The 26,399-nt window shown below is 39.9% G+C and overlaps 3 protein-coding genes across 3 annotated transcripts; 2 read left to right on the forward strand and 1 right to left on the reverse strand.

Moving 5' to 3' along the window:
* The first annotated feature begins 1,076 nt into the window (after positions 1 to 1,076).
* LOC115725970 (ultraviolet-B receptor UVR8) lies at positions 1,077 to 10,515 on the forward strand. The gene is made up of 12 exons (XM_030655655.2): positions 1,077 to 1,541; positions 3,133 to 3,319; positions 3,691 to 3,837; positions 5,401 to 5,482; positions 5,791 to 5,946; positions 6,890 to 7,069; positions 7,520 to 7,591; positions 8,369 to 8,440; positions 8,609 to 8,727; positions 9,560 to 9,645; positions 9,736 to 9,788; positions 10,044 to 10,515. Exons 1-12 carry the CDS (start codon positions 1,439 to 1,441, stop codon positions 10,110 to 10,112), a joined length of 1,326 nt encoding a protein of 441 aa, XP_030511515.1. The 5' UTR covers positions 1,077 to 1,438; the 3' UTR covers positions 10,113 to 10,515.
* A 1,530-nt stretch (positions 10,516 to 12,045) lies between these two features.
* Positions 12,046 to 20,127, forward strand: LOC115725956 (auxilin-related protein 2-like). Its single transcript, XM_030655634.2, has 8 exons — positions 12,046 to 12,942; positions 15,644 to 17,300; positions 17,392 to 17,527; positions 17,624 to 17,724; positions 17,853 to 17,918; positions 18,938 to 19,027; positions 19,214 to 19,390; positions 19,612 to 20,127. The coding sequence occupies exons 1-8, from the start codon at positions 12,347 to 12,349 to the stop codon at positions 19,648 to 19,650; spliced, it is 2,862 nt and encodes a 953-aa protein (XP_030511494.1). The 5' UTR covers positions 12,046 to 12,346; the 3' UTR covers positions 19,651 to 20,127.
* A 2,806-nt stretch (positions 20,128 to 22,933) lies between these two features.
* LOC115731276 (amino acid permease 4-like) lies at positions 22,934 to 25,544 on the reverse strand. The gene is made up of 6 exons (XM_030655636.2): positions 25,216 to 25,544; positions 24,763 to 24,996; positions 24,488 to 24,581; positions 24,143 to 24,357; positions 23,890 to 24,029; positions 22,934 to 23,707 (listed from the first exon to the last, which is right to left on the reverse strand). Exons 1-6 carry the CDS (start codon positions 25,454 to 25,456, stop codon positions 23,054 to 23,056), a joined length of 1,578 nt encoding a protein of 525 aa, XP_030511496.2. The 5' UTR covers positions 25,457 to 25,544; the 3' UTR covers positions 22,934 to 23,053.
* Between the last annotated feature and the right edge of the window lie 855 nt (positions 25,545 to 26,399).

Genomic DNA, 26,399 nt, shown 5'->3' on the forward strand with positions numbered 1-26,399 from the left:
AACATGTAAGTTTACCTATCAATTTTATCATAATTTTCTGAAAATTTTTCAAATAAAGATATAAAGTATTATCATTTTTTCAAATAAAGAACTAAAGTCGTCATAGCTATTTCAAACAAAGGCCTAACCTTCGTCGGCGGGCTGATTAAGGGCATTTTCATCATAATAAAATCTTAACTAAAATTTTTTAGTTAAATTAAATTAAAAAATAAAAAATTTAAATCTTTAAAAATCATTTTAAATTTTTTTAAAAGACAGAAAAAGAAAAATAAATAAATGATGAAAATAATCTAATCAACCGGTGAGAGGCCCTTTTTCTGACAAACATATGGATTATAATTTAACATTAACGGAAACATATGGAAAAGTGTCAAAAATCGACAAACAAACATGCCCTGTGCATTATCGCGTTATTGTTTCATGAGATATTTCGTTATCGTCTATGGGATGGAAATATCCTCTCAAGATGAGTCGGTTGTGAACCGATGTTTCATTTTTATACGGATAATAGCACCAACGGTGTCTAAAATTTTGATCGGCCCTAAACTTTTAATTTGTATAACACGGTCTCCAAATTTTTAAGCCAATATACAGTGTCGTCACATGGCTTTTTATTTATTTATTTAACGTTATCCTCGAATTATTGATAAATGTGCAATGTGTCCCCGAATCATGTGAAAATGTTTAAAAGTTCGCGGATCGTATTGAACATTGGACTAAAGTTTAGTGGCTGCATTGAATAAATTTAAAAAGCAGGGACGACATTACCTATTGAACTAAATCTTAGGGACGATATTACGCATTGTATTAAAGTTTAGAGACTACATAGAATAGGGTAGACCCGTTTATAGAAAGTCGGGATTTTATTAGATATTGCGAGAAGATTATTACACGGAACAATATTGGATAATTATGATCATTCGTTTTTCGCGGAAAATCACAGGATTAATAGTTGAGATGAATTTCGGACAGAGAGTAAAATGTCCCCCAGGCCTTAAAATTCAATGCTGCTGTTGTTTAGCTCAACTGCATCTACCTTCTCAACGGTCTTTTCAATTGTTCATCTTTTGAACTTCCCTTCTTCGTCTTCGTCTTCGTCTTCGTCTTCTCTCTCTCTAGCTCTGTGACTCCTGTGAGGGAGAGCGAGTAATGAAGCGGACAAAACGGAAGATGAATGGCGATGTTATGAAGATGCACACGTGACGTCACTATCGCGCCCCTGTGCCTAGTACTCCTCCATTATTTCTTGCTCTCCGCTTCTCTCCTTCCCTCAACAACACCTTCTCCCTCTCCCTCTCCCTCTTTTGTAGAACTCCCGAGCGAGCTCTGCAACTTCTTCTGTGTCCCCCCACCCGAATCAGTCTTCTTTCCGTCGGTCATTTACCCGCGATTCAGTTCATTCACTCGCTCTCTCTTCTTCTTCGCCGGAGAAGGAAGAATGGAGGTGGATTCGCCTAGCGTTGGCAGCGGCGAGGTCAGTGCTCCCGTTCGGCGCGTGCTTCTCATCTCCGCTGGCGCCAGTCACTCCGTCGCGCTTCTCTGTGAGCTTCGCGAACTCTGCTTTGCGCTCCCCTATGGTTTTGTTGCTGTTTGTGTTTGCTGTGCGACGAAATGCGCGGTAATGTGGATCCTCGATTCTTTAGTTTTATTAGCTTTTCGGGTGTTCCATTGAGCAAGTTTGCCGTGCGCCGCGCCGCATTGCTTGCTAACATTGCGTTCTATTGTTACGACTAAAGAGCTAAAAGGAAAAAAAAGAAGAAAAAAACAAGCTGTTTTTTTCCCCCTTTTGGGTCTTTTGCAAAATGTGGAGCATTATAGTTGAGAGTGTCGTGTAAGTTGTCGAATGTCTTCTGACAATGGGGTTCTGGTCCCTTTCCTTTTGGCACTTCAGAGCTCTGGTTCTGTCTTCAGGCCTTTCATTTTAAGGGAACATGAGTGCATCCGTGTTCCTCGTAATGTTTGAAAGGAGGCCATAAATGAGTCGACTATCTTCTCAATCTATCTCAAATTTTATTTTACTTGAGGACAGACGAATGGATCCATCTCGAGTTCGAGTTGAGTTCTAGTTGGTTGATCATTTTGTTGAGTCAAGCTCGAACCTGAAAATACGTGATCCAGGTAGCTCTCAGGTTCAATTAAGTTGTTGAATGTCTCATCTTAATTACATGATACGTTTATGATATTTATTGTACTTGTAGCATTGGACTTTGAGCTCCACTCGAGCTTAGAATGAAATTTGGCAGCAAATTAAGCAGTACAGATCCGAGCTTCTCCAAAACTTAATCAAGTTGAGCTTATTCGAGCTTGAGGTTTATGAAAACTTAATCTAGTCGAGCTCGATCTTGGTAATAGAGCTTGAGCTTGAGAAATAAGCTCGAGTGGAGCATCAAACTGCACATAGTTGATCATTAAACCATGTCGATATGATTAGATTCGACTCGATTACACCCCTAGTTTGAAAGATAATCAAGGTGTGGGTTGGATGCAATCAATGTAATTATCACGTACCAACGGATTTAAACCTATGCCAGCCCGTTGATAAGGATTTCCAGAAAGCTTGCTTGACAGCGTAGGATCTGGAAATTTGAGATTATTTACTGCTACTCCTGCCACTGTGTCTTGTTGCGGTCCCTTCATAGGATGATAAATTGTGGACGAAAACCTTTGCCTGAAATTTGCTGATCATCAGTCGGTGATTTGGTATGCAACTGACTTACTTTTGGCTTGATTAGGGCTGGGAGTCTAATGCACCTTGTGTGTTTCTAGTTCAATCATTGTTCCGGCACCGTAGTGCTTGAGAGTCTGTACAAGTGAGGAGAGCTTTTCTTGAAAAAAAAGAAAAACCTAAATTGTTGTAGTCTCTTCCCAAATTTCAAATTCATGGATCATGAACTTGGTTTGTGGAGTAAATAGAATGGTAAGATTCAGCACAAGTGTTAGAATCTTTGTTTTCTTTCGGATTGATCGTTGTGATAATTGCATCTTAGGTACTTTCTCTTGGTGTCTTTGTGATGTAATCTTTGAAAAAAGAATTCCAGTGCTTTGCATGGCCCAATTTTTGTGCCGAGTAATAACTTCTTAAATTTAGGTCGGCCTCATACATTTTTGAAACTTACTCTGTGTCATCTGCAGCTGGATATGTTGTTTGCTCATGGGGACGAGGGGAGGATGGCCAACTAGGCCATGGGGATGCTGAAGATCGTTCATCACCAACACATTTGAGTGCACTGGATGGTCAAGAAGTATCATCTATTATTTGTGGAGCTGATCACACTACTGCATATACTGAATCGCTTAGGGAAGTCTATAGCTGGGGATGGTCTGTTCCAATCTTTTAATCTTACAGTATAAAATTTTTGGCCTTTTCAATCATTCTGCTGAATGGTAGAGTCACCTTGGGCAGCTGTTTGGACTTGAATAGATGTTTTCACCTTCAGATTGGCGTCTAGGTTTATTTGGCGATTGCGTGAATTTCTGTTTGAGATAACTACCGTTGAGATGAATGTTCGCAATGAGGTTATAACAAAGATGGAAAAAGGAATAGGTATTACACAACATAAACTTAAACTCCTTTCTTCACCTACAAAATGTCAAATTTAACTTATGGAGACGTTAGTTTGTACATAAGCAACATTAATACTACAGACCCGGTCAGTCGGAGGAGAATCAAGCTTTTTGTTGAATGTGCAGGGGTGACTTTGGGAGGTTGGGTCATGGCAACTCTAGTGATGTCTTTACGCCTCAACCAATCAAAGCCTTACAGGGTTTGAGAATAAAGCAAATTGCTTGTGGGGATAGCCATTGTTTGGCCGTGACTATGGAAGGAGAAGTCCAGAGGTTATCATATTCTCTTATTTATTTATTTACGGTGTTTATCAGAAACTCAAGTAATTGTTGAAACTGAATAAGATGTAAACCAATCCTGAACTTCTTTTGATCCCTACGGTTGTAGGTGGGGATAACCTGGATGTTTAAAAGCTTGGTGTCTTCAGATTCTTTTGCTGAATTGCTCTTCTTGTGATTGCGATTCACGGGAATTTTCGACATCGCTTGACTTGTGTTTTCATTGTATTTTGGCTGTATTTCAGTATGACATGTCTCACTGCAGGTAGACACATGCAAAATTCCTTAATTCCACAATTATTTGATGGAAAGATATTCTAATAGTCTAATTTTGATGAGCTCATGTAATTTTTCTTTTTCTTTTGAGAAGATATTGTTTGGTCTCTCTTTCTCTCTCTTTCTCTTTGAAAGTGTGGGTGCACACAGATGTTACCTGTCTTGGGTTGGGGGGGGGGGAACTAGCATGGAGCTTTTGGGCCATGTGACTGAGTAATCTTTAAATTGGTGGCTTGCTTCATTGCAGTGTGATATGGATTTAACAAAACTAAAATTTGAGGGGACTGAGCTAAATAAGAAAAGAATTGGGGTTCTAAAGAGCATACACATAAAAGAGCTCACATATGACAGACAGAATCTAACATATCTGAAAGTTACTCGCACATGAGGGTTTGTTTCCTTTTAAGTACCTACTAAAGTTAAATTTTGTGTCTTCAGTTTTGTGTGTTCCACTGAATGCCTATATCTTCTTCCAAGCTAGCAAAAGTGTTCTATAAATGGCTGACCCATTTTATGCAGTCTTGTGCATTTTCAAGTTTTGGTGATGTATGACATGTAAGTTGCTAGTGATATGACGTGTGTTCATTTTGGACCTTCCAAAACCAGAGCTTTAGTGCTTTTGCAGTGTCATGATGTGACCATCAACACTAACCCTTTCACAGCTTCAGAGTAGGTACATAACACGTATCAAGCGTGCTTTGGTTGAGCTTCATCATGTTCATGTCATAAACGGGTCAACCTGTTTATACACAAAATATGAATGTGTCATTAGGAGGTTGACCCTTTTAATCCTGTTTATGACACACTTAATTAAACATGCCAATGTGTTGTTCGTTCAACTTGACATGTTCGGATATATGCATCATGACAAGTTAATATTTTTAAACACAGTTTTACACATTTAAATAAGAGATTATATCTTTGATTGTTCGATCGTATAGCCTGTTACCTGAATGTCATGTCTGCGTTTCAAAATAAGGAACGCTTACTAAATGTGGCCATGTTCGGATAAGACCTAGATTTGACATAACACGACATGTGACGCAAACAAACGAATCGCCAATCCTACTTTGGAGGTTGTTAACCATCTCAGTAAGAGGTACTTCATCAATCTAAAGTTTGATCTTCCTAGAGCTTTTGGGTATTTTTAAAGAAACTTGTCCTGTGTGGTTCCTCCATGTTGATATTGTTCCCTGATAGAATGCTTTAGGTTGAAGTCACCAACATAAAACCAGACAAGTGCCTTACTCTTTTCCTTACAAATTCTTTGCTTGATTGAAGCTGGGGGAGGAATCAAAATGGTCAACTTGGTCTTGGCACCACTGAGGATTCTCTTCTGCCACAGAAGATACATGCATTTCAGGTAGTGGAAAGTTATTTCTTGGGAATAATGTCAAGGAGGATGTTTGACGCTCACCGCTTAGACAAGCCATCTTTAACCAGCATCCTTTTTGAGAAAGATTTGTGTGTGCACTACTGCCCAAAATTACGCTCAGTTTTTCTTCCAAGGCTGCGTCAATGTTTGACTATTTGAGGCCTTTAAAATGAGCCTCCATTTGTGTTCCAGTACAAATTAATGACACACAGGAACATTTTACAGTGTACTCCGCAGAAGAACGAGGGATTGACTTAAATAGCTTATTTGATTTGCCATTGTGATGCAACTTCTAGGGGATCCCTATCAAAATGGTCGCAGCTGGAGCTGAACATACTGCTGCAGTGACAGAATCTGGAGAGCTTTATGGATGGGGTTGGGGCCGTTATGGTAACTTGGGCCTAGGTGACAGAAATGATCGCTTAGTTCCTGAGAAAGTTTCTGCTATTCATGTAAGTTAATAACTTCGTGATGTGGAGTTTTACTAGTTAAAGTAATTTTCAGTCATCCCATGCTGTTTATCCTGCGATGTGTAGTTGTCTGTCAGGAGACTATGCATGAAGTGTTACACAAATACTTGGAAGTTTTTCTCTGCTAACCGATCAGCATTTGGAGTGAGAAAAGTACAAGACAGTTTGACTTCATGTAGCAGTCAAAATCACCAATGTGCTTGTCAAATATACGTTTGATACTGCTTAATAGGCTGCAATATGTTCATTGTGAAGGCAAGCCACTGCTAGGTTACATAATTATTACTTGTGGTTGTCAAAGTGTAGAGAACCCTTTTTTTATTTTGGGAAAAGGATAAACAGACATAAGAAGCAGTTTATATGATTACCTAACAAATTGCCGTGAGAGAAATGGGTTTGATTCTGCAGCTCTGTGTCTCTGATACTCCTCTTCTTTATATTATTAGTTTCATCTCGGTTTTCGTGCCAGCTTTCTTGTGGTTTTCAAATTTCATGTGTGCTGGCCTGTTCAGGAACTGATGGTTTTTCACCAGCAACTAGTTTTGTCTGGATGATTCAACTACAGTATTGATTTGTGGGGCACTGTTTTTTAGATTGAGTAATAATTTCTCCTATAAAAGAACTTGTAGCCAAAACAAGAAGCATTTTGTTAACCCAATATAAATTATAGGGTATTAATTAATTCCGTGCCATGTGGCATGGCATGTGGACCACAATTGTTTCCTGACATGGAGAGAACATGTCTTGCTAGTCTGTTGCCTGCTTCTGATGTTCATGAAAAACAATGCTGCATTTGACTTTCGAACGAAAAACTTTATTATTTGTTATTGTAAACATATCATAATCTTCTTATAACTGTTGGTTGTATTCTTTCATTATATGTTATCAAGGACTATGGTTCTAATATTCTTACGAATTCAATCAGTTGAACGAAGAAAAGATGGTTATGGTTGCCTGCGGATGGCGACATTCAATATCAGTATCTGCTTCTGGTGCCCTATACACATTTGGATGGAGCAAATATGGTCAACTTGGACATGGAGATTTTGAAGATCACCTTGTTCCTCACAAGCTGGAGGCATTGCATGGAAGTTTCGTTTCTCAGGTGACACATCCTTCAATTGCAGCTGTCATTCTGTCTCTCTTCCAATGCCTATTGGCCTACTAAAGATCATTGATGAAAGGCCCTTATAGGAAAAATGGAATGACTGACTTTTAGAAAGTGCTTGTGAATGGATCCATGGGAGTGATTTTTTGAACTTAGCTTCACCGGTTTCCTGATTTTGATTTGGACAACGTATAAATAAAAGAATACTCAACTTTCTCTTACCACCGATAATTCACGACTGATGAAGACGCGTGCTTATGTAGGTCTAATTGGCATCACTTCGTCACCTTTTTCGCATTCTTTCTTCCCCTAGTTTAGGCTTTTCATTCGTGCTAGTACTTTTGATACTTTGTTGGCTAAATGTTACGTTGAGATAGGCTTTACTGACTGTATCTGGTCAGACGAATGCGTTATCTCTGTTCAAATGTCCCAACTTCTATTTTCCAGATATCTGGTGGCTGGAGACACACTATGGCGCTCACTTCTGATGGAAAACTATATGGCTGGGGTTGGAACAAGGTTGGTTGGTTATTGACTTCCTTTTCATCATCACTTGGTTTGACTTCGCCTTGCTAATCAATTCAATCACCAATTGCCCAGTGTTGTTTGCCTGGGACGTTTTGAGGCCTTTCAGTTCAACTGAGCTCTGCTCTCTCTGTATATTCCCTTCATTTAATGAACATTTACTGAATGCTTGGGTGTTCTTTTTTTGTCACGTGCAGTCTGGATCTGCCATTGCCTATGGTATTGGTTTCGTTAGGGTGGGATTTCATGTTCTTTTGGATAAATTTCTCTAGGTTGACTCTCAGGTTTTGGCAAAATTGGAGACAGACTCCACGTGTTTTACAGAATCACATTGATACCTCTATCACAGTTCTTTGGATTATGCCATTACGTGACTTCAATATGCACTTTGTTTATGAGATAATATTAAAATAGTTGAGTTGATGCCTAATGCTTTTATATTATAATTTAATGTGGATTGATGCCTTCCAAGTTAATTTTTTTAGTTTATCAAGGTTAGAGTGATAGACAAATAAAAATCTCTGCATTCTATGTGTTTAATCAGTGGATGTACTGGTGTTAGAGGTATTTTTCCAAAACAGGGGACTCGTCCTGCAACTTCACCTAAAACTGAGGGATATTGGAGGAATTCATCTGTATTATGACTTTTTTGGGTTTCATTTCTGATTTTCCCCTCTATATTCTTAAACTTTTGCATAATTATTTTCTAAAGCTAATGCTTTAGTCTTGAGACTGCAAATTACCTGATACTCTCTCCTCTTTTATATGCAGTTTGGACAGGTTGGAGTAGGTGACAACGTTGATCATTGTGCTCCTGTGCAAGTCGAATTCCCTAATGAGCAGGCACATCCTTAATTCCATTTATCAGGATAACTGATAAGATAGCTCATGGCATTTATTTTCAGTTCTGTTGGATTTCCTTTATCACGCATGAGAGTGCGACTTTTCATCCTTATTGTCTTTTCCCACTTCTGGTGCTAATACGTTGTTTGTTCTTTTCCTTTGAGACAGAAAGTGGCTCAGGTTTCATGCGGATGGAGGCACACTCTAGCTGTTACTGAACAAGGCAACGTTTTCTCCTGGGGTAGAGGAACTAATGGACAGCTTGGGCATGGGGAATCTGTTGATAGGTAAAAGTTTCTACATGCATTTTTCAATTATTGCTTCTTATGCTTTTGGCATCATTAAAGAGCAATGAACCCTGTACTCTGTAGGTTGCTGCATACAGTCACCATATACTTCAACATAATTTCATTGCTTCTTTCCTGAGAAAACTCTTCATGTTTATTTACAAGCGATGGGAAAATTGATGCCAGTGGACATTTTCCTTGTTGCATCTATCAAGGAACTGAACTGATATTTGAATATGATGAAGAATGTTTAATCTGGGGCAAAGATTATGAGATAGAATATTGTCACCCTTCATCTGGATGTTTACTCTTCTGGCAGTGAATTGACTGAATCAAGTCCTGAGTTTTCATACTAAGTGGAAATATCCGGTAGTAGATGGACGTGGTGACTCTCAAGTGTGCCATCTGTTAATGTGGGGTTTTTCTTCGGGCCAAACGTATATATGGGGTTTGCTTGGATAGACTAAATGGCCGATATTACTGGAAGGATTCCTCTTCGGATAATAGGTCTTGCAATTACTATTCCTGTGATCGGTTTAATGGGCATGTTCTTTTACGTTCGCACTCCGAGTTGGGTTCATCTCTGTAATAATCTAATAGTCAAATGCATTGATCTAGGACATTGTCAACTGTTGTGGAGAATATGTAATGGTGGTAATAGTGAAGATATGTGGTTGTGTTAGGGAGCTGATAATTATCTGAAGGAATGGAAAAGGAAAATAAATTCTTTGCCTGGTGATATGCATGGTCTACATTACTTCGCGTTTGTAGGATTAACGTTGTTGTTGCTGAATCTCTTTTAACTGATGATAATTGCTTGGAAAATGTGTAGGAACTTGCCAAAGATAATTGAGGCTTTGAGTGTTGATGGAACTGGTGGACAGCAAATTCAGTCCTCAAACCTTGATCTCTCGTCAGGTGCTTAATGATCTTGATTTGCCCTGCCTTTTACCATTCACTATTCAACAATATTTTGCGTCTTTTTATATGCATGGAAACTTTACACAGGAAAAGCATGGGTCTCCCCATCAGAGAGATATGCCCTTGTTCCTGATGAAACCGTGAGTCACTGGCTCTTAAAACTGTAATACTACAATCATCTCAATTATTGTGTCTGATAATACAGAGACTAATTCTACTTGTTATCTTTAAGATTGCACTCATTGTTATCTTTAAGATTGCACTCAGTTTACTTGACCAGTAAAAGAAAGAAAATGCAGTTAAGACTAGACAATGTAACTGACAAAGCTATTACATTCAGCACAACAAGGTTCTTGTCTAGCTTGTGATCATTGATTTGCTTTTCCAATTTCTCGGTTCAGTGGCAGGATAGCCGAAATGACGTGAGTGTTCCCGAGACTGATGTCAAGCGGATGCGAATGTGATCGCTTGAAAGATGCTTCATGGCAGCCAATACTTCTGACACTCTAATACTGGCCGACAAGGTTGTGCCATCTGGAAAGTTTGGTTTCAACTTCTTCATTGCCTAATTTTTTTTTCCTTTGTAAATGATCTCTCCTTGCAAGGACTTGTGCCGTTGGTCTTTATCCTTCTATCTTGATAGTTTGAACCCTCATATTAGAACTTAACGCCACTGTGAATAGTTTGGTTGGTGCTCCACTTTTGTGGCTTAATAGGATTGTAAGGCTTGAGGGAAGCTTAAATCTTATTGCTGAACTGCTTCCTATAATTGCTTCTGTTTAATCGTATCGGAAAGGAGCATTTCACATCCCTGGATGTGTCTTGATCCGTGACGACTAGATATGGAATAAAAGCGTCATGTTTCCAGTGTCGGCACAAATGTGCGGCATCTCCGGTGGTTAGGGTTTATATGTCTACTCATGTCTATGTCCAGATGGTGAATACGGGGGGCTTGACATTGGCCGTTCTCCAAAAGGCCTCAAGTAACTCAACTTACACTCCAGCTGCCACACAGAGAGAGAGAGAGAGAGAGAGAGAGAGAGAGAGAGAGAGTTCAAACATAGTGTTGAGTCTATTGACGATCGGTTGAGGTTCATGCAGCGTCTCCTTAAAGATGGACATTGCATTGAACCATTGGTTATGGCAAAAGACAGACGCCAAGTCTTATCTCAAAAAATGTCCAGCAGATGGTGAAGTAATGCACGAAGGTTCTCATGTTATGACTTGGGAATGGTGTTCTCAAGTGGCTCGCTTTACTAAAATTTGATAAGTACGCTTCTTATTTATTCGACAAATCGATGTCAAATGTGATCCTGAAAAATTGTGAAATGTGGTAAATTACTCTACCATGAAAAGGTTATCCTAGTTCACATTAAAATCATGCTGAGTTGAATGACGAGATCGAAGGTAAACAAATGAGGATAGGGGCGTTGCCTCGGTCGAAACTTGAAACATCTTATGTTGTCCGAACGAGGAGATGTCGAGTTGAAAGCACTAAAGTTAATGAGTCGAAAACAGACCGCTGAATTGGTCCGCTTGAATCGCCGGTGCCCATGTTGCAAAGTGAGTGAACTGACGAAAAAAAAAAATGATATCATGTCGGAATACCATTTATCAATTTCTTTATACCTCTAAAAATAAATTGAAAGGGCTTGAATACTTTCATTCTCGTTTTGCCACTTCGCATGTATTTTTTTTTCCCTTTCCACTTTTTTAAACATGCATACGTCACAATTAGTTTAGGAAAATTAGGCAAGATTTGCACAAAATCATAATAATTTTGACTCTGTGCAAAAGAAGAAGAGAAAGAAGAAGAAGAATTGGGAAGCTGACCAAGTGGAAATAAAATCACATAAATCAAATGGTAAAAGAAATTTGAAACTAATTTCGTTGATAGAATTTCGTAACCTCTTAGAAAACATGTTATAATTTAAAACGTTTTAATTATAAGTTACTATCTTTGGATATAGTTTATCCACTTCATTTTGAGCAAACATTATTAATCTTGGTCACAGTTCAATTAAGTATACGTGGAGTAGTAGAAAGAGACAAAAAAGAGAAAGACCATCATTAATGACACACTTTAGTTGCATCGAGATTAGATATGTGCATGATCGTATTGATTGTCTGTATTACCGTGATTAAAATCTGCAATCAATGCGGTAAATTCTTATATTAAATATCGAATACGACTCACACGCGGTACTGGATTATCATTCGCCAAAAGCTTAAGATCTATTAATCAGTTTTACTACTCGACAATGCCAAAGCATGCAAATAACAAGAAAGGAAAAGAAAATGAGAAAATCGGAGAAATTAAGGAGAAGAAGAGTAAATGGGAGGTCAAGATCAGATCCTCTCCCACGCACCCAAAAACACAAAAACACAAACTTTTTTTTTTACATTTTTCTTGAAGTTTTCAATTCATGCCCCCACACCCTCCGCCACCATCATTCACAGAGGAGGAGCAGCCCAACCTTCGCTCTCTCTCTCTCTCTCATTCGTCATCATCTTCTTCTTCTTCATCAGCATCATCGGATCTCAGTTTTTGGTCGAGTCTTTCCCACTTCGCGGATCGCCCGACGAACCCCCCGTTCTTGTCAATTTCGCGCCTTTAATCTCCCGGTAGGGAGATCCGCCGATTGATCGGAGCGACCCATCAATCAAAAGACCGATAGCCCACCGACCCCCGCCGGCAATGAACGACTTCGACGGGCTCTTGACCGCCGATTTCGGCTTCAAACCCCAGGGCAAATCGGCTCCGATGAAACCTTCCTCGTCCGCCGCCTCCACGACGGCCCCCTTCGACTTCGATCTCGGATCTCGATCCTCTCGCGTCTCCAATTCCGATCACGCCTACGGCTCGAAGCCGAATGCGAAGTCCCAAACCCTATACGACTTTGGTGACCTCTTCGCCAACAATGCGAGGAGCACGAGCGGATCGGAGAGCCGACGGGGCGATCCGGGTTTTGATTTCGACTCAATGTTCAATTCGAGCTCCAAATCGCCGGGTTCGCCGGTCTACGATAAGCCGGTCTACGATGACGATATATTTGAAGGTGTTCCGGGCATGAAGAGCTCTTCCGAGGTGAAATATGAGGATGTCTTCAGGTCCATTTCCGAATCTCCGCCGCGGAGAAAAGGGAATGAAAATAGTGGGTTTGACGATCTTTTGGGTGGATTTGGAAAGAAGGAAGGCGAATCAAAGAGTAAGGGGTATGATAGGAGTGTCCCAGCTTTTGATGATGATTTAATTCCTGGGTTTGGAGGAAGTGGCCCTCCTGCTCAAAACAGGTATTTGCTTGCTGCTTTGGCTTCTGTTTCCTGATTACATTGTGGACTTAAGTGTTTTCAGTGTTGTAGCGATTTAGTATTTGTCAGCATTGCTCCTAATTGAGCGTGTTTTCATTGCACCAGCTAGAGCTGGCTTTTGGCGACCAAGATAGCGTTGATCATTGTTTGATTTAAACTAGTTTTTCTGTTTTTTGATCTCTTGCAGCATCGTCTGCTGTTTGCACTATGTACATAGTTCTCTTTCTTAGGTTCTCATTTATGATCTCAGTGGGTTTGTCATTGATCTTAGGGTATGCATTGAGCTGACATGGCCAAATAGAATTTGGTATTTATGTGGCAAAGCCCTGCGGATTCCTTATGTGAATATGAAGAAAATTGTTGTACGCCCTACCCTCTAACTATCAGGGTTTTGGGATGATCTATTGGTACTATGTTACTTTTGAATGTTGGGTTCCCACTTTTTTGCTGCGCTTGGCATGAAATGAAGTGGGAGGAAAGAGGATCGAAAAGAAAGGGAAGTGAGGGCATTGAAAATGGCGATGGAGAATCAACTTTCTTTTGCTTGTTTGGTCAGGAGGAATGATAGAGAATAAATAGTAGACTGATTATTTCTATAACCTTCATTATTAGATATCTACCATACCGAGCAGGTCACCGGCATCCACATCTCGTACTTTTCTATAGATATCTTTTTTTTATGAAATGTGAGAGATCGGATATATGGGCCTATGACAAACTTTTTCTCTTTTATTTCCACATAGTAGAAAATGTCTTCCAAATCTTATAATCCTCCCACAAATTCCTCCCATGCACAGTCCACACCCCTCCCAAATACAGCATTTTGAGGAAGTTGCCACTTGTTTTTCCAAGATATCCATATATGAAAATTTAGGTACATACATTGAGAATGAGTCTATGTATAAGGAAAATGAATTGACTTATCATTTAATCAGACTATTCTTGTGATATGCATGGTTAATGTTTTGAAAATTGAATTTTTGTCTCATTAAACATGTTTAAATCAAGCCCAAATAAAATTGTCTAATGTCTGCTTTAACTTGTACTATCCACTCTGATTTTTCTTTCCTCTCACTGCCAAAATCTGCTCATTCAATCACCTATTCTTTCCTTTTCTCTTTCAAACTCACGACCTGTATTTTTTTATTTCCTAGTTTGATTAACAGTAGGAAAGCGGCATTTTCATGGCAATGATCAAGTGTCTTCAATCAATGTGCTCCATTGTATTCGGCACGAAATGCTCTATCCAGTCTTCTTACTGGAAATGGAAAGTTCGATCTCTATGTGGAAAAGTGCGGTGTTGAACGTAGAATCTACCTTCTCTTGCCTTTTTTTTTTTGTGGTCTTGGAGCGATATTCTTGTGGAGAAATTGGAATTTGCTTGGTGTTGAACGTAGAATCTACCTTCTCTTGCCTTTCTTTTTTTTTTTTTGTCTTGGAGCGATATTCTTGTGGAGAAATCGGAATTTGCTTCTCGTTTTTGATAAAAGATGTTGGGAGACTGTGATAGCTACTTTTATAACTTTATCTGACTGAGTGGAGTCAAGTTTTGTCAGATTATCCAAATACGAGCCATCTTCTGATGGTTACAAACTTAGAGTCTTCATCAGATCAGATTCAATCCCATGAGAATGTAATATGCATTGGTGAAATCTTGGAGGATCAAAGATTCTCAATCTATGCGTTTTGTTCGAGAAAAACGTGTATAAGTTAATTAAAAGTGTAATTCATAGTACTAACATGGAAATTCTATGACTAAACAGTAGTAAGCAGTAAAACATACAACAAATGTTGCCAAAGGTTTGCCAAAAATTTGCATACCCCATGCCTTGTTATTGGGAAAACTAGGAGACAACATATGCTACTCTTATGGTGATTTGCTTCTAATTGGCTTCGTCAGCCATTTATGGTAAACCCCTCGATAGTATTAGTTCTAGAGGAGAACTGTTAGTATAGTTTATTACTTTTGAAGGATTTTGACTCTGATTTAGTTGCCTAATTACGATTGCGGCCAATGGATTACATGAAATGTTCGTATATTCTGTTTATGTAGATCTATGGACGAAAATAGAAGGGTGGGGGGGAGGGGGGAGAGTTGACATTTCTACTTGGGAGCCAAGAGGCTATTTATTTGCTTTTCGCAGATTGTAAGTAAGAAATTGAATATGTGACATGATAAGATCACTAAGTATATCGAAAATTAGCATTGACAATGACTGAGATGTTTCTAAATCTAATCATTACAAAATTCAAGGGTCGTTTCAAGAGCAACAGCCAAATCATGAAGTTAACAGTTATCTGGTAGCAGTTTTGAGGTTATTTGGCGTACTTAATATTTTGAAAGGGGATTGGCCATTTTCTGTTTTGCTTTGTTTTCCACAATTGAGGTTGAGATGGAATGACTGGGTTTTGTGATATAGAAGGAATTGTGCTTATCTGTAGCCACTGCAATGCGAGCCTGTAAGTTTTGTTTAAATGAAATGAGGAGTTGCATAGCCATAGCCAGCCATCCTATAACTTCATTCTCACAACTCACCCCAACCCACACCACCCTGAAGAATGTTATCTGGGATCAATATCTTGTCAATTGTAATTATGCTGGTAGTTTTATGTTTCCTCATTTCCCGTTTCACAAATATATGAGATCTTCCTCAGTAGACACCAACTTCTACTTTTTCTGCAGGCCAATGCCAGAGCCTACTTGGTCTTCTGAGCCAACGCATCACACGAGTAAAACGACAGAAGATCCATTTGTGTCATTAGGATCAACCTCACCCCATGTGGCGTCATCTTCAGGCCTTTCCACTGACCCGTTGGAAGAATTTAGTAAGCTTGGTAAATCGGAGAGCATGAAAACTGATGCTCCATCTGTATCCAGTGGGGGAGTATATGATGACATGGATCCATTTGATGGCTTGGGAAAACCTGTGCCGTCATTTTCATCTGAAAGAACCAATAGCGGCAAGGATAGAAGTCCTCTGAGGAGAGAGCGCAGCTCTAAGAGGAGTCCAGATAACTATGCAGAAGAGTCTTTGCCTGTAGATAATGATCTTAAATCCGATCAAACTTTTTCCGATATCCCCCCTGCTTCTCGAGGTACTAACATGTCTGCTGGTCAAACTGCTTCTGATCCTTCCTATGCGCAGGCCAATCCGAATGGTGTCAGTAGCCCAGTAGACATGTCCCCAAGATATGAGGAAAATGTCTCATCCTCTGATGAGGTATGGCTCACAGTATCAGAAATTCCTCTTTTTACACAACCTACAATTGTGCCCCCGCCGTCTAGACCTCCTCCTCCGAGACCAGCACGAGTCTCAAGAGCAGGAAGTAGCTCTTTTGGATCTGCAAATGTGAAGAATAATGTTAATGAGTTTTCTTCATTCCCAAATTCCACTAAAAATTTTGAGGATCCTAAGTCAGTCCCTCCTGCTTATATGAGTTCAGCTTCATCTCCAATCGATGAATTGGAAGATTTTGCAATGGGCAGGAATAGAAATAATGTTGATGATCATTCTAACGGCTTTTATAGTGAGGAAATGGGTATGAACTCTGATGCTGCTGCATCTGCAGCAGCCATGAAAGAAGCCATGGAGAGGGCAGAGGCTAAGTTTAGGCATGCAAAGGAGGTGAGGGAAAGAGAGAGTAGTAAAACAGCTAGAAGTAGAGACACTGTGCATCTCGAGAAGGACGAGGATTTTCTGGATGCTCATGAGAGAGCTCTCCTGGAAAAGCAAGAGAATTTAGATCGCGAGAGGCTGCAGAGGGAGAAGGAAGAGGAAGAGAGGGAGCGAAGGAGACTTGAGAAGGAGAGAGAAAGAGAAGAAAAAGAGAGGGAACAAAGGAGACTTGAAAAGGAAAGGGAGAGGAGGGAGATTGAGAGGGAAAGGGCCAGACAAGCCGTGGAAAGGGCTACAAGGGAGGCACGCGAGAGAGCAGCTGCTGAGGCACGTGAGAGAGCAGCTATGGACGCTCGTATGAAATCTGAACGGGCTGCTGTTGAGAAAGTGAATGCTGAAGCTCGAGGGCGTGCGGAAAGGGCAGCAGTGCTGAGAGCACAAGCTGAAGCCCGTGAAAGAGCAGCTGCAGAGGCAAGGGAAAGAGCTGAAAAAGCTGCTGCAGAAGCAAGGGATAGGGAAGCACGGGGGAGGGCTGCTGAAACACGGATGAAAGCAGAACGAGCTGCTGTGGAGAGAGCTGCTGCAGAGGCTCGAGAGAGGGCTGCTGCGGAGGCTCGAGAAAAGGCCGCTAGGGTCAACCAACAAAAGAATGATAATGATCTTGAAGCCTTTTTCAGCATGGGTCGAGCAAGCAGTGCTCCGCGGCCAAGGGCCAATTCTGCAGTGAGTATTTGAACCTAAAGCCGAGTTGCATTTTTTTACCTTACAATGGCTGTGAAAAAATGATTTCTAATTCTAATTTTTGATGACGCAGGATCCTTTCTTTGAAACACAGTCACAAAGCAGAAAGGGGCCTGATGTGGCCAAGACATCTGAATCTGCTTCATCAAGCATGAGGAAAGCTTCATCAAGTACAAATATTGTCGACGATCTTTCTTCAATTTTTGGAGGTAGCATGCATGAACTTTGCAGAGAGATGAAAGCTTTCTCACATGCTTTTCAGTTTGATTGTTTACTGAATTTTTACTCCCTCTGTTAACCAAAAGGAGGAGTAGCATCATCTGGGGAGTTCCCGGAAGTTGAAGGAGAAAGTGAAGAAAGACGTAGAGCTCGGTTGGATCGCCACCAGAGGGCTCAAGAACGAGCGGTATATGCTTGCTAAGGGGACATGTTGCCTCTCTCGTGAATGATGGATGCTGAAACTTACCCTTATTTGAACTGGTTTGATTACTTTGAACCTCTCTCTTAGATCTATGTCTTGTCTGTCCTATTTAGGCAAAAGCTCTGGCTGAGAAGAATCAGCGGGATCTCCAGGTTCAAAGGGAGCAGGCCGAGAGACATGTAAGAAGCTGCTGTGATTTGCTTATGTTTAAGTTTCTTTTTATGTGTCTGCGCTACTTTTATGACTATTGGGTATGCCTTGTCATAAAGCTTGGCTATCCTTGAATTTCTATGTTGCAGTCTTAAATGATTTTGAATGTTAGCTTCAGGCTTTTAACTCCCCAAAGAAGGGCTGAAAACTTCTGCCTGTCAATGCTGTACCAAAAACTCACTTCTGCCATCAGTGAATCTTTCACCAATCTGCTACTTTCTCGATCTCTATCTTTTGCTTTTGCCACTCTTTGAGACTGATCAAACACAGATATGATATTTGAAAACAAAAAATTTTCTCCAGGTAAAAGGGATTATATAAGAAGAATCTCATTCTGAACTGCGCTGCGCAGCAGCTGGTGGTACACTGAATTAGACTTTCTGAGGACATGATAATATAGGTTACTATAATATTAGCTTTTGGATTTTGTTGGATTTTTCCTTTGAGGTTTGAACTTGGCGTTTCTATCTAGGTTTGGCTTTACTTAGGTTCTTCCTTTTTGACTTTTATTTTTAGAGGATTTTCTGCAATTGGACTAGGAATATCTCTCATTGAATTCCAGAATCTCTTTTTTCCCCTTGGGGAAAATTAAATGACAATTGGCTTCTTATGAATCGTCTTTAATCTGATGAATGACAAAGGCTCAGTGTGCACTTTCTGTGGCTTGAAGAATGCACTTAATGTCAATGTCTAGCCTCCAGATAAACCGGGGATAAGTGAGGATGCTTTTGTCCAATGCTGCGTCCCACACGATTTAGACGATGAACGGCATTAAATAGTAAATTTGAATGCAGATGCCAGAATAAGTCTGAAGCTTGTTTTGATTTTTTGAATTGATACTTTTTGTTGATTATCACTGTATACGGTTTGCATATTTCTTCTATTTATTCATGTTCATCCCACATTAGCTCTTTAATTACAATGGTTCTTGGTCAAAATTTCAAATTAGTGAATTTCTCTGTTTAATATTGGCTCGGATGATTTTCAGAGAATTGGTGAAACATTGGATGTGGAGATTAAGCGTTGGGCTGCTGGCAAAGAGGGGAACCTACGGGCTCTGCTTTCAACTATGCAATATGTATGTCTTAAATACTTGTTCCCATTTTTTGACTTACGATAGTGGTTGCAGTTTACTGAATGGAGAACTTTGGTTTGCAACTTGATTAGTTTGTTTGACTGATATTATTTGCTTTTGGTGATGGATTTTTTGGTGACTGATTTGTATTTTGCGTTTGCTGATTTTTGTTTTTCTGATTTGTGGTAGGTGCTCTGGCCTGAATGTGGTTGGCAGCCTGTGTCTTTGACAGATTTGATAACTGCTGTGGCGGTGAAGAAGGTATACAGGAAAGCTACCTTGTGCATTCATCCTGATAAAGTGCAGCAGAAAGGTGCTAGTCTTCAGCAGAAATACGTTGCTGAAAAAGTGTTTGACCTCCTTAAGGTATTTGGGATATCAAATTTTCCTGATTGGTCATGTATCTGTTGGTCTTGCGCATGTTATCACTGTAAACTTTCAGGCAATATTTGTAAATGTGGGTCGTCTTAGTGCTGCTATGTAGCAAGTAATTTTTCAATACGTGGAGGAAGCAGTCACAACTCAAATGAAGAATTCTTGTCTGGGGATAAGTTTTTATTGATATCTATGTTTTAATAATGCTACAGGAAGCTTGGAACAAATTCAATTCTGAGGAGCTCTTTTGAAATCCTGGAGTCACCTTGCCTCTTCAGCGCTGTGTTGTCGGCAACCATGTCATATTTTTTTGGTGGAATGGTAGTCTGCTACATGCAGAAGAATGGAAGCACATCTTCTTGATGAAATGTACTGTGCACATGTGCAGACATAAAGCATAGATACGCACAATCCAGTCGATGTCTCCCAAGAGTGGGAGAACATCGTTGCTCGCCGCAATTGAGTCACTCTCGAGGTAAAAGAAGTTGAAGGCTATTGTGTTATCAGTTGGAATGTTGTGCCTTTGTAGAATAGCATGTGTTGATTCCATTTCTGGAAAACTCTTACTAGATCCGCTTCTCGTTGAGAGTGAGAAGACTGTCTTCTTTTTGGTGATTTTTTCCCTCTTGGGTTGTGATATAGCTCCATTTATTGAGTGTATAACCTCATCTGTATTGATCTGTATGATTGCTCACCACATCTCTATATAGAAGAAATGTCTTCATTTAGCACACAGTTCTGGTTCGGCGATGAACATAACACCTCCGGGGCGTCATTGTGGTGTCTTTTCGCAATGATGGTGATAGTATTTTTTGGGTCTCGTCCGTAAGCTAGCAGTCTATTCTTCCTATAAGTCACTTATTTCGTCCGGTTTCCCTTCCAAACCAAGAAATAAAAAAAGCGGAGATGCTGCCTAGCCTCTTATTTAAATGACGGTGATATTGTTACTTCAAGAAGCAACTCGCCTTTGGCTGACGGTTTAGTAAAGATTACGAGGAATTTGGATTACAAATCTGCGAATTTATATATCTACAAGGACATCAATGTCTACAAATGCGTGCCTTGTGATGTCTATTATTTATGAATACTTATGTATGTCCTGGAAAAACGGGTTTAAAGAGCGTGGGAAAAACTTGAGATTTGCGACAGATGGAAAACATGGAAGCGATACTAAGAAGGGCAGTAAATACGCACGACTCCAGACAACTTGACTGGGTGAATTTCTTTCTATGGAGATTAATTCGTGTTCTCGCAGTACGTAACGTTATTTTGGGGATCTTTTTTATATGATGAACTCCCGAAAAGTAAGGGGTAGATCTTGCCTTCTGCTTCCACGAATTTCACCATTTGATCTCCACTTTGGGGGAATTTGAATTGAAGAGCAGAAAGAAGATAATGAAAAGAACTTAAGGGAACGGCTGCTTATGCTGTGCAGTCATAGTGTCATCTACTTTACACTATCATCCACACTCAGTAATTCAAACAAAATTCCTAGAAGGATTTATTTCTGTATAAGTGGAAGAACCATGTCTTAAGTGGACCAGATGCTCATGATATCTCCACTACTTCATGATTTTTGACGTTACTGGTCACAGGTCATGATGAAAAAAAAAAGGGAATAAACATGAAGCAGCACCTTTGGTGGTTCTGATGGGGCATCCAAAAATTTATTCATTTGAATGTCTACTCTGCCTAATAATCATTTCTACTTATAGTCCCCGTTGAGTGTTATCTTCCACGGTGGCTGCTTCCTGATTAAAGTATAGAAACAGTGGTCAGCATGAAAATGACCAAAAAAGTTTTAAATCTATTGCAATTATGTCATTTCAATTTTGAACTTTTTTTTTAACCAATTGAGTTTTAAATCATTTGCAATTGTGTCAATTTAATCTATTTGGCCGGCGGGCGCTGGATTGAAGCATTTGTTGGCCTTAACCAATAAAAAAAGAAAAAGAGAAAAAGACTGAAAATATTATAAAAATAATAATAAAAAATATATGAAAAATGAAAAATTATTAAAATATTATCCATGTCAAAGCCGGTATTGCCATATCAGTGTCGGCCAGTCAAATGGACTGAATTGACACAATTGTACAAATTTTAAGACTCATTTGGCCAAAAAAAAAAACAGTTAGACACTGTTACAATAGGTGTAAGACTTTTTTGATAATTTTCCCTCTTTTATTATTATTTTTTTTGCCTTCGACATTTCCAAGTCCAACCCAATCAATTGTTCCCGTGCTCTTGAGTGACCTTCCTTTTGATTCTGCCTTTTAGCTGTCAGCTTTTGTATTCTCAGCTCAAATGAAACCTTTGTGGACTCAGGACTGACGTTCAGATCTTCAGGAACGACAAATTTTCTTGTTTTTTTTTTTTTCCTTTTTTCTTTTTTCGGTTGTCATGAAGATCTTTGTGTGATGAGCAGCATCTTTTGAGGACTTGATGTCTTTTCCAACAAGTGAAGGTCGCTATCTGTCTCTCTAGCAGGACGATATTGCTGGGAAAGAGGGCGGTGCGTGCATTCAGGATCTGAAAGTTCAATTCCGTGGCCGAATTGTACGTTGGAGAGACGACGTAGAAAAAGTTGCATGAAGGTTTGAATGTGGTCATGAAAGGCTGTGACCCTACTTTCGATAGGATTGAAGTTACACAGATATGGATGTTGGTTAACACAGACTGATCATGCCAGCTTTCCTCCAGATCTTGTTTCTCTTGTTTTTTTTTTTTTTTTTTGGGTTTGGATTTCATTTTTTTTTTCGTCAGGTGACGGTGGTTATTCTAAAAGTTTAAACTACTAAAAAAACACGTGCACTGTGTATGTCCAACATGCACCCCCGCATGGATGAGATTCAAGAATTCCTCCACGGGCCGAGTCATTCCAGGAAGCTGTCCATTTGATATGAATGCCACCGAGGTAATTAGAACTGTAATAAAACCCTGAAGAATTGGAATAAGTGAAAGCGAAATCGGAAGTTCATCAGATGTATTGCCAAATCATTTGTCGAGGCTAAAGTTAAAAAGGAAAGCAGGATTATGCATACAATTGGAAGCCGGGGGAGGATCGATCAGACAGAAGAGAAGGAAGACACTGATGTCTTGCAATGTTCCAAAGCTTGTTCAACTAATCAGGAAATTTCTGATGCAGCAAACGCGGACATCTTCACTTTTAGCAGCACCTTTTTCAGTATTTTTGCTGGGGTAAACAAATGCTTGTTCTTTGGAGATTAAAATCACACAAACGAGTACAAGTTTCAGTTCATATGCTATATCGCTTTGCTGTTTACTAAAAACTTCCTAGGAGGTCGGTTTGGGTGATCATAGATATCAAGATTGTCGTAGACTGTCAGAAGAACGTGTTATCATAAAGCGATATCGACCGGTGTTTTCTCACCCTCATCATATTGAGGTTTTTACACTAACAAGCAGATTGAGAAGAAAAGAGATTTACGTTGAGGATTCCACACAGTTACATACAAGTTCCTTCCCTCTCTTCCAAACAGAAACTGTTAAGAAAATAAACTAGACCAAGACAGAGATGCAAACCACACTAACACCACCCACTTGAAGGAATTGTGCACAATGAAACTGGAAACTTGAATGATACTATTTTCTTTCTTCTTAAATGGCCGATCAACTAAATGTCCATGCATTTGTTTAGTAGCTCGTCTTGAATGGCTGATAAGTCTTAAGGTCTAGCATAACTCCTGCGATCGAACCCGCAACTGCCATGATCGATATCACAAGACAGGCCATGCTCAGCATTTGGAGGCATACCCATCTGGTGCTCCATTTGGGAATTTGTTTATGTTTAATGTACATCTCGACCGGAAAATACACCGTTAGAGGCCAAAATCCCAAGGCACCAAGGATCCCCACGACATCGTTGAAGAATGGGAGTAGCATTGATATCACGGTGGTCAAGATCACGAAAATCGTCCTCCAAACAAGCCTGAAGAGGTTCATGTTGTATTGGCCCAAGCCCGGCACCGTGACCTTTATCTCTTTGGCGATGAACTCTCTATCAGGCCATCTCTGGGCAGCCTGTTTCTCGACGAAGGCAAAAATCGGCTGGCAGTACACTTGGTATGCTCCAACAAGATGGATCACAATAGCAGCATTGGCAATATCAAGAAGCCAGAATGGGTTGTAGAAACCGAAGCCGGTCAGAAGATTTCCTGGAGCGGCGTCACCGAAAGCAGCATAGCCCATGCAGCCACAGAGCATGTAGAAAGTAGTTGTCACCGCCGTGCTCAGAAAAGTAGCCTTCTTCATGGTCTTTGCTTCTGATGGTGGGGATCTGATGGTGTCCTGCCGAAGATACAATTTTTCTTGACCTTACGGCGCTCATGACTTAACTTTCTGGCTTAGCCATACAAATTTTTGCTTAAACCTTTTAGTTAACAAGAGAAAGAAAGGTAACTTTCATTCTGTTTTATCCACTTCTTGAGCATTTCCTTAGTTTTTGAACAGATGGAATTACGTTTAAGTACCTGAATTTCAATAAGGATGACAGAAAATGAGTACGCAAAGGCAATATCTCCAAGAGCTTGGAAACTCCTCCATATCTTTTGGGTTTCAGTCACAGCTCCAATGCTTATTCCGGTAAGCCTACCCTTGAAACTTCCGCTAGCTGCTCATCAAGGAAAAGATACTGCTTAAATCATCTTCTTATTTAAGTTATTGGTAATATCATCTGTCAGAAATTTCTTGGCCATCTGTCTGGAGAAAAGAAGAAATCTGTACCTGCAACTTGGGCAATTCCTAGGCCTAGACCAATCGAAGAGTAAGTGAAGGACATGATTGCAGCCACAATAGATAGCCACCATATTTGATCGAAATCCGGAATCTGGGACAGCAGAATCTCTGTGATGCCGAACATGATCATGTACAGAGTGCTCGACATGTGGCACGGGTTCTCCCCGTTACTCTCGTGGAAGCAATTTGAGCGTTTTATCGCCCTTTCATTGGAAAGAGGGAACATGTGAAAAATTGAGTCCGCCAGATTACATAAGAAAAGTAGAATTGGAAGCTCATTATAATCTGCTAAATAAGTTTGTTGAGAGTTTGGGAACATAGAATTCTACTCACATCATGCTGATAGATGCTGCAATGGTATAGCCAATGGCGATTCCGAATAGGTTGAAATATTGAATAAAACCACATGCTTTTACCTTTGCTCCACCTGGAAATAAAACCTTGAGAATGTTAATATTCTAAGCATGTAGAATTACTATTATCACCTAATTAAAAGTTTGGCAGACTAATTTTGCTATACATTTGGAGAGAAATAAGGTGATGGAAAACTTAAGCAAAATGCACGAGTCAAATAATGAGAAGCAACAATATATTAACAAAACCCATACCGAGAATCGAGCGAACACAGTCCATGTAAGTGTAGTTACGCTTGCCGGAGACAGGGTTGCCGGCACGGTAACAATCAGAGAGGAGGCAAGAGGTGTAATAGCTCACGAAGGAGAACAGGAACATCACAGCAGGGCCAGCAATCCAACCCAGCTGAGCAATGGCCCATGCCAGCGAGAGCACTCCCGATCCTATCACTGCTGTTATTATGTGTGCACTAGCCGTCCATAAGGTCCCTGATCAGTCAACCAATTAAGTCCGATTACCTCTTTACATTATTGTCTCTCAAGTTAGTTTTTACAGTAATTTGTGAGGGATAACACTTGGGACAAAGCATATGAGACTGTTATTCCTAGTACAGACAATATGTATTTCGCATGGCTGATGTATCAAACTTGTACTGAACAAGTAGAAATGAATCAGACAATATAGTGTAAGAAAACAAGGTTGATTACCAGCGCGTTTGAGGCGGCCGTCGTCGTCAAAGGAGTCGAAGCATTTGGAGACACTCTGAGGAAGCATTTCGACAGAGATGTCACAAACTTGGTGGTGGTGGTTTTGGTTGATCTTGGTGGCAGCGTTCTCACCCATCTTCAATGTCCCAGAAAAGAAGAAGGAAATACAATCGTTAGTAAGTGGTAAGTGCGGAAACTGAATTCTGTCTTGCCAAATGAGAGGAACTTCAAATTTATTCATCCATCAGAAGCCAGGCTGCTTCAATGTGGGTGGCATCTAGTTCTGCTAGAAAGTTTAATTAACACTAACCGAATCAAAATTAGCGGAGAGTGTGTTGTGTTTATTTGACTCTAACGTTGCTTTGTGTTTTGTGACACCCACCTAAAAACCAAAGGGCTCAAAGCACACTCTCAAAGGAGAGAGAGAGAGAGAGAGAGAGAGAGAGGTTAGACTTTAGGATGGAGTGACAGGAGGGATTGAAGGGTGTGTATTTATAATGTGCGGAGTTAGAATTCAGGGAAGATGCAGGAATAGTCCTAAGCCAACTTGCAAGACATAAATGGCTTGTACATTTTGCAGGGTTACATGATTTTATCAAGAACTTGAGATTCGTAAAATTGATCTAATTTAAGAGATCACTCGCATGAATTCGATGCATTGATGATTTGTGTTATATCAATGGTTGACTTCGTCAATTAAATAATGTGTTTTCTAAATATGTCTTCCTCACCTACATTGGATAAATATGTTCAATAATTATTACACCAACAATATATAAGTATATTGTCATTGCTATATCAAGTGATGTGTCAGGTTATTCCTGAATATACGAGTGAGCGAATATTCTTCCACAAGGTGGGCCGCTCATTGAAAAATAATGGACAATAAAATTTACTAGGAACTCTTAAATCACTGGAAGTTGCATTACAGTATCCAAAAAAAAAAAAAAAGAAATGGAAAACTTTGAAAATAATTGAGAAGAAAGAAAACGAATAAGGAAAAGACCCAACGAGTGTAGGTCAACGATCCACCCAAATCATGTACCTTTCCGAACGGCCCATCAACCTCTTCAATCCCACTCTTCCTATTTCAGTCAACTCTCTCTCTCACTCTCTCCAACACACATGAAGAAATTTTTTGCATGTGCTCTAAATTTTCTAGAGATTATTTACTAAGTCATTTT

This window comes from Rhodamnia argentea, chromosome 1 (genome assembly GCF_020921035.1).
Source record: "Rhodamnia argentea isolate NSW1041297 chromosome 1, ASM2092103v1, whole genome shotgun sequence".
NCBI lineage: Eukaryota > Viridiplantae > Streptophyta > Magnoliopsida > Myrtales > Myrtaceae > Rhodamnia > Rhodamnia argentea.

Excerpts from the sequence above, each read along its gene's own strand:
- LOC115725970 (XM_030655655.2), top strand. The coding sequence starts at position 1,439 with ATGGAGGTGGATTCGCCTAGCGTTGGCAGCGGCGAGGTCAGTGCTCCC. Across the intron at positions 5,483-5,790 it reads AGAAGATACATGCATTTCAG|GGGATCCCTATCAAAATGGT; the intron begins GTAGTGGAAAGT and ends TGCAACTTCTAG. Across the intron at positions 8,728-9,559 it reads CATGGGGAATCTGTTGATAG|GAACTTGCCAAAGATAATTG; the intron begins GTAAAAGTTTCT and ends GAAAATGTGTAG.
- LOC115725956 (XM_030655634.2), top strand. The coding sequence starts at position 12,347 with ATGAACGACTTCGACGGGCTCTTGACCGCCGATTTCGGCTTCAAACCC. Across the intron at positions 12,943-15,643 it reads GGCCCTCCTGCTCAAAACAG|GCCAATGCCAGAGCCTACTT; the intron begins GTATTTGCTTGC and ends CTTTTTCTGCAG. Across the intron at positions 17,725-17,852 it reads AGAGGGCTCAAGAACGAGCG|GCAAAAGCTCTGGCTGAGAA; the intron begins GTATATGCTTGC and ends TGTCCTATTTAG.
- LOC115731276 (XM_030655636.2), bottom strand. The coding sequence starts at position 25,456 with ATGAATAAATTTGAAGTTCCTCTCATTTGGCAAGACAGAATTCAGTTT. Across the intron at positions 24,582-24,762 it reads CTGTGTTCGCTCGATTCTCG|GTGGAGCAAAGGTAAAAGCA; the intron begins GTATGGGTTTTG and ends TTTTATTTCCAG. Across the intron at positions 23,708-23,889 it reads TCATCCTTATTGAAATTCAG|GACACCATCAGATCCCCACC; the intron begins GTACTTAAACGT and ends TATCTTCGGCAG.